This window comes from Equus quagga, chromosome 5 (genome assembly GCF_021613505.1).
Source record: "Equus quagga isolate Etosha38 chromosome 5, UCLA_HA_Equagga_1.0, whole genome shotgun sequence".
NCBI classification, from domain to species: Eukaryota; Metazoa; Chordata; class Mammalia; order Perissodactyla; family Equidae; genus Equus; species Equus quagga.
Genome location: NC_060271.1, coordinates 41,236,423 through 41,254,467, shown reverse-complemented (window position 1 = coordinate 41,254,467; position 18,045 = coordinate 41,236,423). Strand labels below are relative to the sequence as shown.

General features: G+C 39.0%; 1 protein-coding gene across 5 annotated transcripts in view; it reads left to right on the top strand.

Annotated features, from left to right (window-relative positions):
* The window catches only part of UBE4B (ubiquitination factor E4B), a 122,278-nt gene that overhangs the window by 61,419 nt on the left and 42,814 nt on the right, over positions 1-18,045 (top strand). For 3 of the 5 annotated variants that reach the window (XM_046660997.1, XM_046660996.1, XM_046660999.1), the window contains exons 6-13: positions 1,130-1,358; positions 1,820-2,230; positions 2,977-3,117; positions 9,570-9,711; positions 10,620-10,720; positions 11,734-11,848; positions 15,015-15,098; positions 17,656-17,712. In XM_046660997.1, the coding sequence (XP_046516953.1) occupies positions 1,130-1,358; positions 1,820-2,230; positions 2,977-3,117; positions 9,570-9,711; positions 10,620-10,720; positions 11,734-11,848; positions 15,015-15,098; positions 17,656-17,712 (1,280 nt within the window). The remainder of the gene's footprint in view (positions 1-1,129; positions 1,359-1,819; positions 2,231-2,976; positions 3,118-9,569; positions 9,712-10,619; positions 10,721-11,733; positions 11,849-15,014; positions 15,099-17,655; positions 17,713-18,045) is intronic. The other 2 variants (XM_046660998.1, XM_046661000.1) reach the window with 2 other exon arrangements.

Below are 18,045 nucleotides of genomic sequence, written 5' to 3'. Positions count from 1 at the left end.
ACTCTTAGCAAGATAGGAGCATTACATGGCACTGTCACTTTTCTTTATGGCAGTCATTTGGAATACAGAAGAGTTTGGGGAGGTGTGTCCAGGTGTTCTTTTGCATATCATGAGAATATAACCTCCCTGGTGGCAGGAATTCTTGTCTGTTTTGCTCACTGATGTATCCCCAGTGCCTCAAAGGGTACCCTGCACTTAACAATCCCTCAATAAATGTATTTTAAATGAATGCATGAACATCCAGGAGATTGCCTTTCATTTTCCTCTGCTGCCTATCTTCCATGGCAAAAAAATAGTCCCCTATGTTCCTGGCACTTGGATAATTAACTTCTGATTTTACTGGGATCTTCTTATTAACTGGTTATAGAGGTGAGCTTAGCAACCATGTGTTTCAAAACCCTGCCACTTGTTATTATTCTTATTGTAAATCTTAAGATTCTCAAATCTCTCTTGTACATATATAATTGGTAATTTTTAATAACCAAATAAGATTTACATGGGTTAGAACTTTAGCCGTTTTTAAAAAGTATGTGAAGACGTTCAGTAAAGCGTTCAGGAGCTACCAAGAATAAGAAAGAAGCTAGGAAATAGAATCTGCTCCAGGAAGCCAGATTGTGACTAATATTAGACCTTTCATAAAGTATTTTGAATTTGTACTTAATAGTTTTACTGTATACCAAACATATATAGGCAAAGAAATATTAACCCATTTGCATTTCTAGTATGATAAACTAACTTCTGTAGTTGAGAGTAGCTTCTTTCTATAGTTAATATATATCAGCAGTGACACTTATTGACTATGCTCCAGTTTTTTTTAAATAACCTTTGTATTTTGCAATAATTTCAGATTTACAGAAAAGTTTTAGAGGTAATACAGGAAGTTCCTGTATATGCTTCTCCCAGTTTCCCCTAATGTTAACATCTTACATAACCAGAGTATATTTGTCAAAACTATTAACTAAACTCCAGACCTTATTTGAGTTTCACCAGGTTTTCCACTGATGTCCTTTTCCTGTTCCAGAATCCAATCTGGGTACCACATTGAACCTCTGGTTCACTTTGGCTTATTCAAGGACTGTATATGTTAAGAACCATGTATAATCTCGTCTTTATTCTGCCTTTCCAACAGTGTTCTCTGATTTTAAGGACTTGATTGGCCAGATTTTAATGGAAGTGCTAATGATGTCCACTCAGACTAGAGATGAAAACCCGTTTGCCAGTCTGACAGCCACGTCACAGCCAATTGCAGCGGCAGCTCGGTCACCAGACAGAAATCTCATGCTGAATGCTGGCTCCAATCCAGGAACAAGCCCGATGTTCTGCAGTTTGGGTTCCTTCAGTGCCAGCTCTTTGTCTAGGTCAGTGTGGTTCTTTTTGCGCATCTAATTGGTGATAAAATAGCCATGAAGTATGTAAGAGAAGGGAGCGTTCATTCACGGGCTTGTGTCATGCGTTATGGCATGTATCGTGTTTGGGGCATGGATGTAGTCATTGCAGGAGGTATTGTCTTTTCCAGATTGGTCTCTGGCTTTCCATGGTTAGGCTATTGGTATATTAAATTTTAGAAACAAATGGCTGAATATAGTACATTATTCTTTGGAAAGAGGGTTTTATTATATTTTATGTGTGGCCTCTAGATCAGTACAGTAATTAAGTTATAATTATTTAGATAAGTATCTGAAAGATTTATATACTTGAATACTCAACAATATGAAGTATAACGATACAGTCCTGTAAAAGCTTTATTTTCCATTTTAGTTATTTATCTCAAGTTTTTCTTCAATTTTCTCTTCTTTCCTCCCTTTCTCTACTAATTTAGCCTCTATGAAACTAGCCCAGCTTCCAGTATGAGTTTCTGGAGCTCTGTGCCAATGATGCGTCCTTCTTTTGCCTCACCTTCCCGTGCAGCCAGCCACATGGCTGTGCCGTCCATTTCCCTCAGTCCTCATAGTGCTGCTTCCGGGACTGCTGCAGGAAGCCAGCCCTCGTCTCCACGATATCGCCCCTACACTGTCACCCACCCCTGGGGGTCTTCAACTTCTCCTACCACGCGGTCCTCGGGCACCTCCATTCTGTCTAGCTCACCACGCCTCCCTGCCCTCGCTAGTAGCCCTCAAGCAGTGCCTGCCAGCTCTTCCAGACAGAGACCCACCAGCATGGGGCCACCTCTACTGTCCGCCTCACCCAGTGCTGTGAGCAGACGTCCCTCCTCCCTAAGGATTTCTCCTAGGTATTTATTCAGCAGGAGAGTTGGGTGTGCGTTTGCAGTGCAGGCAAAGGAGATTAACATGGTTTGGAAGAACTGTTGTGCGACACTGACCTCAGTTACGTGTGTTTTTCTGTTTTGGGTGATTAACCCGTGTGTCTAACTAGTTTGGTAGGCTCACACCGCACCCAAGTCCATTCTTCTGCCAGCTTTGATAACATCAGAAAGTATGGGTCGCTCTGTTTTGAGTCCCTTTCTTCCCTTCTTTTTTCTTCACTCTTCCTCCTTGCTGTACAAAGAAAAGTAACTTAGTTTTTTGAAATCTAGTTCACATGTCATTCCTCATTACAAATGAGTTTCAGAGACTGTGGGCAGTTTGTATTTGAGAGTTGGGGCTCACAGGACCACTTTTCAACTTTTTGTAATGTTGCCAATCATAGCTGAAATGCAGTCAGAGCAAGGGGTTGTGGGAGCAAATCTGGGCCTGGTGTCCCTTACCTCTGGTCACTGAGGCTAGGCCAGAGTTTGTGCCTTGACACTTTGATTTCCGCCTCTTGGAAAGAAGCAGTGTCAGAATTCCATCAATCCAGTGCCCTTCCTCTCAAATGTACCTATGCATTTCTGTAATGTCGGTGAATTATTTTCCTGCATGTCAGTAGACAGGACTTTTAGCATAAGATTTAATTAAAAAGGGACAACAGTTGCAGAAGCTTTCCCCCTCTTGTTTTTCCCTTGTTCCCTGATGACCTTTTTTGCTTTTGTTGTGGTAGTATGTGCGACAGCCCTTTCTCCCTCCTCTTCCTCGCACTTTCTGGGGACAGTAGTGACGAAGATGAAGAAGATGATGATGGTGATGATGAAGGTGGTGGTGGTGGTGGTGATGAGTTTTCTTGTGTCCAGTTTGGGTCCAGGTATCAGAGGAGTGGAGTCTTACCCCTGCATGTGCATAGGTGCTTAGGAACTAACTGTCATAAGCTCTGATTAGAGATATGCTTTGAATCCAAACAGGATAGGGTCAGATGAGGCGACCTGGAGAGTCAAGATGTGAGAACTTGCATGTACTGAAATTTTAGGACCTTATCATGGGGTAAAGTTACACATAGGAAAATTTTGACGGTTGTTGTCTGGTAAGTTTGGAGGAAAACTTTTGTATAATCATTTGTCAGAAACATGAGCAACAGGTTAAAGATCAGTCGTCAAGTTCACTCACCCTTAGATCTAAGATGAGGGACCCTTCATCCATCTATTGTCAGAGTGTTCTTATGAGCTACCAGACATGAGCAACATGTCCCCTGTGAGGCATGTTTTTCTTATGTACAGTTACACGGATTGCTGCTATTTAGGAGCTGGAACGTGCACGCATGCGTGTGCACACGTGTATGTGTGTCTTGCCCCAGCTCAGCCTGGGCAGTCCATTGAAGAACACGTGGGGTCATACTGCCTGGTGTAACTGTGATTCTACTTTCACTTCTAAACTTAAATTTTGCTAATAACCCCCTCGACCTCAGTGAAGCTAGACCCTGTTTGTTGAGGTGGCCTTTGGAATGGCAGCAGAAGCTAAAACATTGTTCATGGTGTTCACCCCAAAAACCAAGTGAAAAAGACTAGTTGGATTTTCTAGGTGACTTTGAGTAAGAAAATGTAATAGCATCTTCTTTCTGACCTTCTGACTCATGGTCTTAAAATTTTGCTCTTAAATTGAAGTTTCCTCTGGACTGAGTTGGTATTTATGCCCAACACTGTCCAAAAATAAACTCCAGGCTATAAATAGACAGCAGTAGGAGTTAGGTACACTTCATTAAATTTGACAGTGTTCAGAAGAATCAGAGAGTATATAAAGAGAGTGAGGAATGTTGGTGCAAGGTTGAATATTGATTCACAAAGGTTGATATTTGTATTAGGTCTAAGCTTTTATCACTATTTCTCAAGGAAATTTCCCAAAGGTGGAAGTATCTTTTTCATACAGATAAAATCCTATTGCATGATTATGGCACAGCAGCAGGCATCCTTGTTAGGAATCAATTTCCATACCTGATAAAAGTGCTTTGTTATCTGTTTGACTGTAAATTATTGTGGGAGAAATGCTTTCTCTCCTTGGCCTATTTAATTCCAACTTTCTCTAACAATATCAGATTGTGTGCTGCTTTTACTAACCGCTTTCTTTATAGACTTCTAACATCCCAACCTTGTCTCAGATCTACCTTCTATACTTACAAGGAGAAATAAAACTTGCTGATTGTGTAATAATAGCTGCGAATACTTACTGAGCATCATGTGCCAGATACTGTGTCAGCAGTCTGCTCACATTATCCCTCTACTCCTCACTGCAGCACTTCTAGGAGGAAACTGGGGTACAGGGAGGTTCATCCATAACTAGTCTGTGGCAGAGCCCGAGTTCAGAACTCACGTGCTTCACCATCGCACTGTGCCATCTCTGGCTTTTCCATTTTTGCCCAATGGCACTTGTGGTGTTCTCGTTCCTTACTAGTTATTTTGCTGCCGAATGTTTATGCATCTACTCTGTTTTTTGGCAAGGAAATGCCAACATTTTACTCTTTAATTACAAAATTCCATTCCAGTCAGTTGGCAGGTCCTTTGCTGGCTGTTAAAATGAAATCTGATCTTTCCAGATTTTGTCAACTTATACATTCTGTATAGATATCAAAAAGAATGTAAAAGGATGGATAAAAATACATAACTGATTAAACAAATAGAGAGGAGCTTGAGAATGCATGTAGGGTCAGAACCAGGAAAAGGCAGCAAAAGACTTTGTTAATTTGAGCGATCAGCAAATCCTTTTCTTCCCCCGCCTTTTAATTTTTTCCTGAGGAAGATTTGCCCTGAGCTAACATCTGTGCCAGTCTTCCTCTATTTTAACGTGGGTCGCCACCACAGCATGGCCACCAGTGACTGTTGTAGGTCCACACCCAGGAACCAAACCTGGGCCACTGAAGCAGAACGTGCTGAATTTAACCACTAGGCCACAGGGCTGGCCGCTCTTCCTCCTTTTTTAATTGATCTTCTCAGAATTTTGTTACTTTGAAGTAAGCAATTTTAACACCTCCTTCTTCCCTGGTAAGATTGATGTCGTAGAAGAAGGAACAGTGGGTCGTCTCTGTCTGCCCTCTGCTTGCTCAGTGGAGTTGATGGTTTACGCTTCTTTTTGGAGGTAGTCGGGACATACCTTGATATGTTAACTATTTATAGTGATGATGATAAAATTTAAGAAAGGTAAAAGATTCCCTCTATAATATTTTGCAGTCTTCTGTGACAAGAGCTCTAGGAAGTATAAGGAACCACTTGCAGGAGTGGAAATAAGGAAAGTAAGAGAATTCTCTTGCAATAAAGATAACAGAGGAGTAACTCTGAGGAAAAATGTGATTGTTTCCTAGAAAGTTGATGACTAGAAAAAAATTGGTGTTTGGGGTTTTTTTACTGCTTAGATATTTCAGTGAAGGAGGTCAAATCTTGAAAGTCATGAGCCTATGTGAATAGGGAAAGGGAAAATGAGCGAATAGTGAAAAACATCGACCTTTGCCCTCTTATTTCTGCTGTTGTCTCTACTTGGAGATGAAACATGGAAATGGTCGAAAAGAAACCTTTCCGTTTTGTCTATCCTCAAAACCCTACAGCGATTTCCATTCTCACACAGAGTAAAACCCAAAGCTTCTCACCTTGGCCTACGAGACCCTGCATCTCATACACACATACACACATGTACACACACACACGTGCGCACACGCTCCTTCTTTCTCACATCTCCCTCCACTTGCGTGCATCCTCTCGCTCACACACTGATCCTGTTCTTGAACTCGCTCAGCATATTCCCTCCTGCCTTAGGCCGCTGCGCTCGCTTCCTCTCTTTGGACCTCTGTTCCCCAGGTAGCCGTGTGGTCTGCTTCTCACTCCTTCAGGTCTCTGTGTAAATGCCATCTTATCAGAGGGTGTTCCCTGACCCCGTGTATTAAACATAATATTAAACACATACAGACACTTTCTGCCCTTCTCTGTCACTCGTACTCCGCTTTTGTTTTTCTTCATGGCACTTCTATATTAACTTCTTTCTGTCTCCCCTCTGGAATGTAATTGCCGTATGAGCAAGGTCTTGATCTGTTTGATTCAGCACTGCCCCCAGGACCTACAACAGTGCCTGGAATACAGAAGGCACACTTTGAACATTTGTTCAACAAATTCACATTGCTTAAACCTACACAGCTCTGACTTGACCTTGCACTGAGAAAATACAAAAATCCAGAGTGTGCATTAAAAAAAAAATGAGTACATAAGAGGGTAATTATTCCCCTTATAGTAGAAAAGAAACTACAGTGGAATCCTTTCAAGAAGCGAGTGTTCGTCGTGCACTTAAAATGAGATTCAGTTTGCACAGATTTGATGCATATGTAAATCCCCAGGAATATTTTCACTGTGTTTTCAGAGGGATTCAACTATACTTCTCTTATGCGAATCAATGATATTATTAAATTGGACTGTTGCTGCAGTTATCAGAAAATAATTCACGTATTCTCCCAGAAGGAGGTATAATTTTTTAGAGACTCTTGGGACTTAAATATGACATATTTCCACTGTGATCTTCCACAAGTCACATTTGTAAAAGCATCAGGAATTTTGTAGCAGCTTTTTTAGGAAAAAATGAAATATTCTTTCAAACATTTTAGAATGTCTATTGATAGCATAAATTTATGCATATGAACTGTATACCACTTTCTCCTTCAGTAGCTCCTTCAAAGGTTGAGTCTAACTCTTTTACTTTGAATCTAAGGGTCCTTGTAAATCGGTTTGACCTTTGACACTTACGCAGAGCATTGGTGAGTCTGGCCACTTTCCACACTTTTGGTCATGACCTACTTTACCACCTTAGGATCAGTCTTATGATTTTGAAATATATTGATGAATACTGGCGTTTATTCTACATTTCTATTTGGTTAAACCTCTGTTTCATTTTTTTTCCTCCTTCTCTTGAAAGTCAGCTGGAAGTGTTTGGTGCCTGACAGATGATCACCGAAACACACCCACCTCTTGTAGCTTTGAAAATTCTCTCATATATTCTGAGCGCCATTCTTTGCATTGCCTGGCACGAGACAAGCAGTCTTCCACATACGTTGTCACTTTTCATGTCTTAGTGCGACATTTGTGAAGATACTTCAATTGACTTTGAGACATCCAACTTTAAGTTAAAATTAAATGGAATGTGTTGGTTAAGAGTGGAACCTCATTTCAGTGCGTGAGCAGATGCCATCTAAGCGTGCTGCCTTCATACAGATGTTCACATCCCGGCAGTGGGGACTGTGTCAGGCTGACTCCTTGCAACTGGCGAGGACTATTGACAGCAAATATAGAATGATTTCATCTCAGAAACGTGAAAATGTGAAAAATATGAGCCTTATTATCAAGGGAGTGTATAGTTTAAAATTTTTTCATTTTCATGAGGAAGATCTATTTTCATTGTCATCTGTGAAAGCTGCTCAGAGGAAAATTAACCTTAATTTGTGTAGGGATAGCCTGTATGAACAAAGTTCCTCTTCAGGAGGGGCAGTGAATATAGACACTGAGTCACCAATGTCAGATGGAAGAGGGAGGAAGAGCAGATAGCTTAAAAGTACGATTGCTGCAGGTGAAGACGGGCATCTTTCTCCGCTTTCCACTTCGGAGGATTCACTGCACTTCTTATACTTGTGGGTGGGTTTTTCTGTTTTGTTCTTGTGTTTTGGTTTTTTTTTTTCCTGTGCTTTATTACAGTACTCATCTTTCTGTTATCAGGCCAATTAACAGACACCAGATCTTGCTATTAATGAAGTGTGCCTCAAAATTAACTGAGAAGAAGACCCAACAATTAATTGTTGTTGGTTTTTTGAGGGTTCCCATGCTGGCCCGCCCATCTTTGTCATGACTCTGGTGAGGCGCTGTGTGAGTGGTTCAATTACCTGTCCGGTTGGGAGGGCGTTGGCTGCCTTGTGCCTTTGACTGCCTCTTGGCCTCGCCGCCTCCCTTCCCTTCTGTCAGGCCTGTGTGGTAAGTTATAGGGATTTAAGTTTACTGGACCCTGGCCTGGAAGTCTTGGATTTAAAACTGGCGTTGTTTTCATCTTTTTTATTGAAATACTCTAATATTGTACTTTCATTTTAAGATCAGTTGTGTATATTTTTCTAAAATTCTAAGGTCAGCTATCTATGTATTCCAAAATTAGTTATGGATATCTCTGCATCTGTCTGCATAACGCATTGTTAATATCTCAATTCCTCTTGGTCCTGTTAGTTTCTAGCCTTTAATCGTCGGCCCCGTGGTGAAGTAGGAATGGGTCTCTTGAGTTCCTGATGTTCTTCCCATCCTGTATATGCAATTTTTTTTTGCTAAGTTTATGTTTTTTCATTTCCTCTTCATTTCAAAATTCCTGGCTTCTTCCTATGCCGTGATGTATTTCTTTGTATCTTCTGTGTATATCAAATCGATTATGAGTTAAACATCAGATTTCAGATGTAGCCGGTTCGTGGGTGATCTAAACTTTAATTTCCTCACCCTAACCCTTGTGGTAATGTTTGGCTTTGGTCTTGGAGACTAGTTATGACTGATACTAACAGTGCCTCACCTTGTATCCTGCTTGTATTTGACAAAGCACTTCCACATGGTTTCATCTAAGCCTCTGCCCCGGAGGGGAGGTTCTAGGTTCAGTTACAAGCGGCAGGGTTGGGAAGAGAACCCAAGTTGGTTACTCCTCATGCAAGATTTTTGTTTTGTTTTTACTGTATTACTTTGCCTTTTTCCCTAAAAGTTTTGGAAAATTTTGTGTTAATAACAAATATTTTCATGTCTCCTTCTAACTGAATGGTTTGCCTAACTAAGCTCTGGTCTTGTTGCCAAATGCTGGATGAGAGCTTTCGAGATCTGTGCTAGAGTCTTGAGGAGGAGGGGTATTTTGTTAGTCCCTATAACTTCCCCACTAAAGAGTTTGATTACAGTGATAGCATAGTGTGGCTTTCACCTACAAGTCTACCTGGGTGAACCTGGCCAGTTTGGTTCAAGTACGTGTGGCATCCCTTCAAATGCCCAGCGCTTGGTGGCAGTTCTTAGTCGTCCTCATTTTGTAAGTTGCCATTCCAAATAAGATGAGATGCTGGGTTTCTGGTCAGACTCTCTTCCTAGGTCAATAAAATGTTTACTAAAAGTTACTCTTGCTGGACTTGGAGCAGGTGAAACAGGCAGTCACTTCCAACCTTGGCTGCATGGGTCTCTGCTTCGTCCTGGGTGCGGGGCTCTAACAGGCTTTCTGCTGCGGAAACGCAAACTATCTAAAGTAATTCATTGAGAAGAGGTAAAAATCATCAACTTTCTTTTCTCTTCTCCAAAGTTTGGGAGCCTCTGGTGGGGCAAGTACTTGGGATTCCTACAGTGACCATTTCACCATTGAGACGTGCAAGGAGACAGATATGCTGAACTACCTCATCGAGTGTTTTGACCGAGTTGGAATAGAGGAAAAAAAAGCACCAAAGGTAATATGAAATAGATTCATTTTGATATCCCCCCTAAGGAGTATTCATTCCTTTAGTCAATCAGTAAAGTGGTCATTGAGCATCTACTATTACCAGACGCTGTACTAGGAGCTTGGTGTGTATCAGTGAACAAAACCAGTGACGATCCCTGCACTTGTGGAACTCATCGTAGTGGAGGGAAGAAGTGACAGGGCCAGGTGCCATTGCCACCAGCAACTTAGATGGCCCTGATAATTGCTGGTAGTCTGTCGTAATCATTAGTGTAATAACCAGCATTGGTGGAGTGCCTGTAGACTGCCAGACACTGTGCTGGGTCTGCATTAGCTCAGTTCTCACTGCTGTTCAGTTAATCCACTGCAATCCAGCAGCAGATAGGTGTTTTTTCCATTGCAGGAATAAGCAGATGGAGATTTGCTTAGAGATTAAGTGATTGTCCAGAATCACATGAATAAGCTGGAAAACTTGGTTTAAATTCAGGAAGCTACACTTTTTCTACTATTTACTCCTGACTGACTTCATTATTTTCTCATTATATTCTCACTCATTTTCTAGTTCCAGTTTTCCATTAGAAACCAATCTGCTTGTCCACCTGTTGGTTTCATATTTGTGAAGGGTCTCTTTGGGTTTGTTGCGCTTAACCTTACCAGCAGAAGCAAAGAGAGGGCGCTGGGCGCATCTCCGAGATGCTGAGTGGTCACCTCAAACATCCACTTCTTTCTTCTCTAACTGTAGATTTCAGCAGAGACAGTGTACTTGGATTGATACAGTTTCTCTAGTTTGTTCGTTATGAATTAAGGAAGAGAGAAGCGTGCCATTTTCCGGAGAGCCATCTGCTCTGACTCTTGTCGGTTTTCAGCCCCCTGGGATTATTTTCTCTTTGTAGTCCTAACCGCCACCTTTCTTTTCAGATGTGCAGCCAGCCAGCAGTCAGCCAGCTTCTGAGCAACATCCGCTCACAGTGCATATCCCACACTGCGTTAGTACTACAAGGTTCCCTCACACAACCAAGGTATGAAAAACCATTCTGTGCTTGATGTTAGCAGGGCGAGGACCCTATTCGTTAGAGGATATCAGGCTGCCCAGCCATTTTGCACCACCTTGGATAACTCACTTCTTCACCTGTAAAATGAAAGTGGTTGACTAGATGACCTCTGAGGTTACTTTCCTTCTCTAAAGTACTCTGAAAATAAAACGCTTTCTGTGTGCTTTATTGAGATTGACCATTGGTGAAATATGTCAGCATCAAGGCAGGAAATTAGTAATTTAGTTTAAAAGCCACTGCTTGAAATCAGTGGAGGTTTTTGATAAAATGTGCCGATCATCACTTTCCATGTATCACACAGTCAATTTGTATTATTTAGTAATAAGGAAGAGTGGTGGAACGGATAATTTGGGAATCACCCAGAGTACTACACTGTTAATTATTTGTTTCTGAGAGTCCCTTACAGGTTTCAAGTTTAATAAAAGACCATTTGTATATTTTATTTCTTTTATGAAAAATATGTAAAGGAAAAATGACAAAGGTACGTTTATTCATTCTGGATGTTCTTACATTATTTTCTGCGCCATAGGCGTATATATTTTTGAAACCTGTCAAAAAGCAGGAAAATGATATGCATGTACCTTAAAAAATCTTCTATTGTTAAAATTAATAAGAATTCTAAAAAGTCCTTGGCCAGTGCTAATCTTTTTTTAATTGAATGAGGCATAAACAAATAAGTAAAAGAGATATATAATGCTTCATTTTTTTTTGTTAACACTTTATTCTTAAAGGGCCATGTGTAGGAAAAGATGGATTTTTTGAAACTTTCTGTAGTCTCATTAAAAAGACCAAAAAGTGATGATTAACCATGAGAAGGGTGATCTTTTGCCTAAAACTATTGTGTAGAATATAGAATATTTGGGAGATTTAGACTTTGCCTTTTGACTGGACAGTTGCTGCCAGTGTGACGTTCCATATGTTCTGTTGTTATGCAGTAATGAGTTGATTCATCGCAGTCCTTGACTTTTGTGGGTTCACAGGTCCATGCAGCAGCCGTCCTTCCTGGTGCCGTATATGCTATGTAGGAATCTCCCATATGGCTTCATTCAAGAACTGGTGAGAACCACTCATCAGGATGAAGAAGTGTTCAAGCAGGTAAAGTTTTGTGAGTGGCTACTGAAACTTTTAGCCTAGAAGTTTCTATGCCAAGGCTGATTTCTGAATACACCGTATGGGAGAAACTTCTGTTCCTGAATTCGAACGTGCACGTGTTATTTGCTCAGTGAGACCTATCTGAGATCCCTTTCTTGAGGAAGTCAGGTTGACAGCTGCATTATTCCCATCATGTGTCCATTTCACCTAATCAGTCAAGCATTGAGTATTTTAAACAGGGTCTGTGCTCAGTGCTTTGGGAGATAAGAAGAAATATAAGGCCCTCTCCTAGATTTCAAGAAGCTTGTAACACAAGAATGCCAAGATATAGCATAAGGCAGGATGTGAATTTGCCCGCTGTGTAGTGTTGAAAGTTAGTTCTCTGAGTTTACGGAAAGGAGATTAATAAATTAACAGCCAAATTAGCTCAGTTGTAGTCTGCCAGCCACAAAGAATCTTTGTCTTCTCACCACTAAACTGAGAATGATGTCTCATCTCTTACGAATACTTTGTTCGTTCGGTATTCATACATTTTGGTTTTCTCGTTATTTAAAGTTAAGTGAAAATGCAGATATGCAATACTTAACAATAAAGCTGTTTACTTAGACTTTAAGGTTTCTTCCAAGGTGAAATGTGGGCATTACATTTTGATTGTTGTCTTATGGCTTGTGTTCCAAAGTAAACATTTTACTGCAAGAACTTTCACACAAGCTATTTCCCTTGATGAAAGGATTTTTATGACATTTTCTTAGAATTTGTCGTATGATCATTTCTTTTTTTGTGACTAGGAAGAATAACAAAGGCAACAGCTGTAATTGATATGATTCCTTTTAATCTGTTTTTATACCTAGTGTTATTTGTAACTATTAATTTCAAGGCCTTTGAATTCTCAGGAATTGTGTTTTCAGTAGTTTTCAAAATATTAGTAAAGGAAGAATTCACGAATAAAAATCCCAGTTGGTGTTGTGTGTGTACTTTGTATCTGGAATTCATTAACTGCTTACCTTAGATGATGGCCTTGTTGACTTCCAGGAATATTTAAGGCAGCATAGTGAGCTTTTCTTTTCTAGAAAGATAAGTGAGCTCTGACGAAAATAAATAACTGTCTTGAAATGTTTATGTGATACATTATATTATATGTGTAGTATGCATTAATTAGAATACTTGTATTCAAAATACATCATTTGAGGAAGCCAGAGCAGCTTTAACTATATAGAATCAGCCCAGTGATCAGCTGAAAGGGATATGTTATACCTATTTTATTCATAAAGAAACTAACACAGAGGTTTTGAAATGACCTCTTTGTTTTTTAAAATTGAGGTGAAATTCACATAACATAAAATTAACCATTTTAAAGTGTGCAGTTCAGTGGATTTAGCACATTCACAATGTTGTGCAACCAGCACAGACCTGTTTATTTTTACTCACAGAATTCTCATACTTTTTCTGCCACTCAGTCTTGAACCCTCCTTATCTTTTCTTATCTATTATCATGTGTTTTTTCCAGAGAGAAATGATGAGTAAAATGGAGTTGCCAAACTGAAAAACAGCATTTTACCTTTTTGTCTTAAGAGTGTGGCAAATTTGAATTAAATCTTTTATCTGAGATTTCAATCTTCTTTTGATATTTGAGGTCTTCACAGATAAATAAACAGAAGTAAATAGCATCTAGAATTTAGGATTAGAGATGAATATTGTAAGGCATTTTTTTATCAGTGTTGGGAGGTAGTTGTTTGACAATAAGAGAATTATTTAAAATAAGTTACACAAGTAGCATAAAGTTTGGCTCTTTGAAAAATATTATGCTTAGTAATATTTTGTCTATTTATTATAAATTAAACTCTACTTGCAAAAGAAAATAACTCGACTAGAAAGAGTAAAGATGTTTTACTTTATAGCATTTCTGAAAAAAATGCTTAGAGATTTTACTGGATAACCAAGTATGAAATTTATTTTTGATGATTCTAGAACTTCTGTTTGTTTTTTTCTTGATTGCAATTTGGGCATTCCCCACCCCCACCCCTAAGTATTACCTGTCCATTTTTCGCTAGCTTATGACAGCATATTTACTCCTACCCTGATTACTTGAGTTGTAAAACCTAGAATGATCTCTTCCAGGGCTGTGTTGACATCTGAGGACACTCCAAGGCACTTTGTAATCCTGGGCCCCTTTTTTGGTACTGTGCTCCTTAAATGACAAGCACTCAGTACAATGGGATGAAATTAGTAGGAAAGAGAACTTTTCAGGTTTTCTAGTGGCTTTATAGAACACCCCCTTTTTCGACTTATTGACATTCAGATTGTCAGCTGTTGTTTACAACATTTTCAACCTAATGTTATTAGTCTTGAATCCCAGCCAACTCCCTAAATGGGTTGATCAGTGAGTGCATTGTGAAACTGAAGATGAGCTGTGCTGAGCAAATCTGGCATAGTGTTCATGTGCCCTCGTGTTAATGGTAAACTTGTAAAAGTACATCTGAGCGCCCTTAAGCTCCAATATCAGATTATTATAGTAATTACACCGTATGTGGAGGTACGGCATTCTAATAAAGTCTTCTTTTTCATTTCCAACATTTACCAGCTATCTCTTTGCTCCACATAATTAAAGTTAATGTAATAATAACAATATCCGTTATTGGTCTGTTTTTCTTGTTCTCTTCAAGAAGGAAACAAGGAAAAAATGGAAAGAATTAGATGCAGGTGGGAGGGTGGCAACAAAGAATTTTGAAAAATATTGGTAGAGTTGAGAAAATATTAGAACATTTAGTTCAGTTTCTTTACAAATTATAGGTGCTTGGTAATTAGAAACAAACTCATTGCTGAGATGTGCAAAATTTAGTTGATTATAGCACAGGCCCCTGGGGAGTCCTACAGCTGGTTCCAAATTTGTGAGTTTCTATTGAATGACTGGGGGTGCTGCCAGAGTTTTAGGGTTCACCAATCCTGTTACTTCTGGAGAATTCAGCTGCATTACTTTATGGGTCACCTTATCAAAAAGACAGCAACACTCTGTGGCTAATTCTCGACTCCTTTATATGGAAAACAGCTTTTCCTTGGAAAGAATGAAAATGTCTGGACATTCAGACTCAGTACTTTATTTGACGTGCCTCCCGTTCTTAGATTTTCTTAAACTTACATTTCTGATTTTGTTGTGTTTTTTTCCTTATAGATCTTTATCCCCATTTTACAAGGCCTGGCTCTTGCTGCCAAAGAGTGCTCCCTCGATAGTGACTACTTTAAATACCCCCTCATGGTAAAACTTTGTTCTTTTTCTTTAACTCATTCAATAGATGTATTTCTTCCAGATTATTTTAACATACACTTTTCTTTCAGGTCCATGATCAACCTTGTTTTCAGATTTAAAACATGCAATCATTGTGTTGGCCATGCAGTGTCTGGTGTGCAGTGAGATGCATCAGTGAAGACAGTTAGCAGCCCGGTACATGTTCCACTCGTTCGAGTCCTAGACAGGAGTCAGTGGTGCAGTCACTAAAACGTACTTCGCCTTACTGTATAACTTAGGAAAACCATCATTACTGGTGGTATCCTTCCTATTCTCCTAGCAATGAGCATACCATATTTGGGATAAAATTATGCTGTTTAAAAAAACCTATTACAAGTGCAAATAAAAAAGCAGAGTTACACTAAGAAAAGTGATACGATTTTATCTTTATGTAGTGACTTTCTCCAGAAACTCTCAGAGTAATTCTCCTATTCATCTTCCCGGTTTCCTGAGGCTGTACACTTCACTTCAAGCTTTGTTTGGAAAACACAGATCTGTTTAGGTCCTTAAGGCAGTTAGAGCAAGTATAAATCCTAGACAGACCTCCAGCCGGCTTCACATCAAGGGCCTCGACTGTTGTGAAAACATTGGAACTAGAAAGAAAATCAGAGGTTCTTTTCTTCTCTGTATTGGCTGCTTTGAAATTTCAGGAGAAAAATACTCTCAAGTATTACTGAATATTTTTCATTCTAGAAATATGAAGGAAAAATATCAAAATATGAAATTAGTTAACTATGTATAAATACCACCTTGTGTAAATTGAGGCCTTGGTTAAACTGGTATTTTTTACTGTAGTTGTCCCTTTAACTCGTTCTACTGATTTAATTCCATCTTACCATTAATTCCTTGCTTAGTCAGGACCTATTCTATGCCAGACACTGGGGGACAGGACACAGGAACTAATTAGACAAGGTACTGCCTCTCTTTAAGGTGCTCATAATGGACTGCAAAAATCAAGACCAGAACGACACAGCCAGATAATTACACTGAGATCAATGCCAACAGAGAGATGTACACAAAGGGTGCATTCATCTGTTTTAAAAAATCAAGACTGAGCTAAAAGGCTAAGAGACAGTGCTGGGAAATTAGAAGATGGAAGGAGAATTCTTTTAAAAATAATTTTGAATGGATTTATTTCAGGGCTCTTTCCATTGCATATGTTATTCAGGTTCCTAATAAAATTCTGTTAATCCTTATGCATTGTTCTATCTGTAGCAGATAAAAGGAAGTGGAATAATCTGATTGTTTGAGTTCAGTGGTGAAATATTTTAGAGCACATTAATTATTACTGTATCACGTAAATATTCCTTCATGGAATTGTTGACTTTTCTATTGTGGTTTGAATTAGCTTCATGTTTCAGTAAAGAGCTTTTAGTGTCAGATATCAACAAAATGTTCTTGGTCAAAAGACAAAGGCCTCCATTAAGATAGACAAGAGTTTTATTTTGTACCATTATTGATGCTTGTAGAACAATGAGAGTGCAGTGCGAGAAAGGACAATAATGAGAGGCAGGAAGAAGAGCTAAAATCAGAAACAATTGTGATTATTCTCTAGGTCAGTGGATCTCAACTTTGCTGTACTTTGCAGTCACCTGGGGGTCTTTAAAGAATACCAATGCCTGGCTTCTAGACATTGTGATTTTATTCATCCAGGGTGTGGTAAGGGTATGACCTGACATAGGGCTTTTCAAAGGCTTCCCAGGTGATCCTAATGTGCAGCAAAGTTTAGCAACACCCCCTCCTGTCCCCCTACTAGGCAGTGAGAACCTTTCCTTCTCAGTGGTTCTCTGAACCTCACTGGCTTCTTGAAGAAGTGTCAGTGCCTAAATGCATTGACCCAAAAGTTTCCATCAGCTGCTTTAGCAACTTTTATAGCTGTGTCCAAATCACAGAGAAAATTAAATTCACTATTAAAATGGGGCTTATTGGATCACCATGGCCATGTTAAACTATGTTAAAATCCCTAAAAGCTATTTTTCCTGATTCTCTAATTTTAAGAATGATTGGAGCGCCAAAGGAAAATATTGGAGTTCTCAAAAATACAAGAGATCTGGAAACTAAGTAATACTTTTAAAAATGTTCTGAATTTGATAGCTTATTAAATTGTAATTATTTATAGTCCTCTTTAGCACCAGCAAGACTACTCATCTAAAGTTTATGAAGCATATCTTTTTGACGTGGAAAGATGTCAAGTAAAAAAATCATTTTTTGTAAAAGATATGCACGTTTATCTCTCTATGCACAAAAATATGTATTGAAAGCTGTTAACTAAAATATCAATAGAGGTTATCTCTTAGGGTAAAGTTTATGAGTGATTTTTAGTTTCATTTTATATTTCTGTATTATCTGAAGTTTTTTACAATATGTACATATTAGTTTATTCATCAGAAAATCAATGAAGCTGTTAGTATTTTGGAGGGAATGTATTTATCTTTATAGCAACATTAAAGCTATTCTTTGATGTTATACTTGGCAGTCAGTTTAAGATGAAATGCATTTATATGACTCCTTCCGATCTTACTTCTAGGCTTTAGGTGAACTCTGTGAAACCAAGTTTGGAAAGACACATCCTGTGTGCAATTTGGTAAGTGCCTCCCTGATAGGCTTGCTCATTTTCAGTGAACTTAGAACTGGAAGATATTCCTTAAGTAACATTTTCTGAAAAATGTCTCTTGGAGGACATTTAGACATAGGTAACGTGTGGGTGGCTTTCAACTGTTAAGTTGTCATCCTATACATTGTTTCCTGGGATGAAGTTATTTACTTGCTTTTGTGATTTTTTTTGTGTGTGTAAGTATTGTACAACTAGAATAACAAGTCCTATGGGAAAAATTTACTTGAATCCTTTGGTAGTATAAGAATAGTTCATTTCCACTCTTATCAAAGAATATCTTGAAACATAAAAATTAAAAGAATA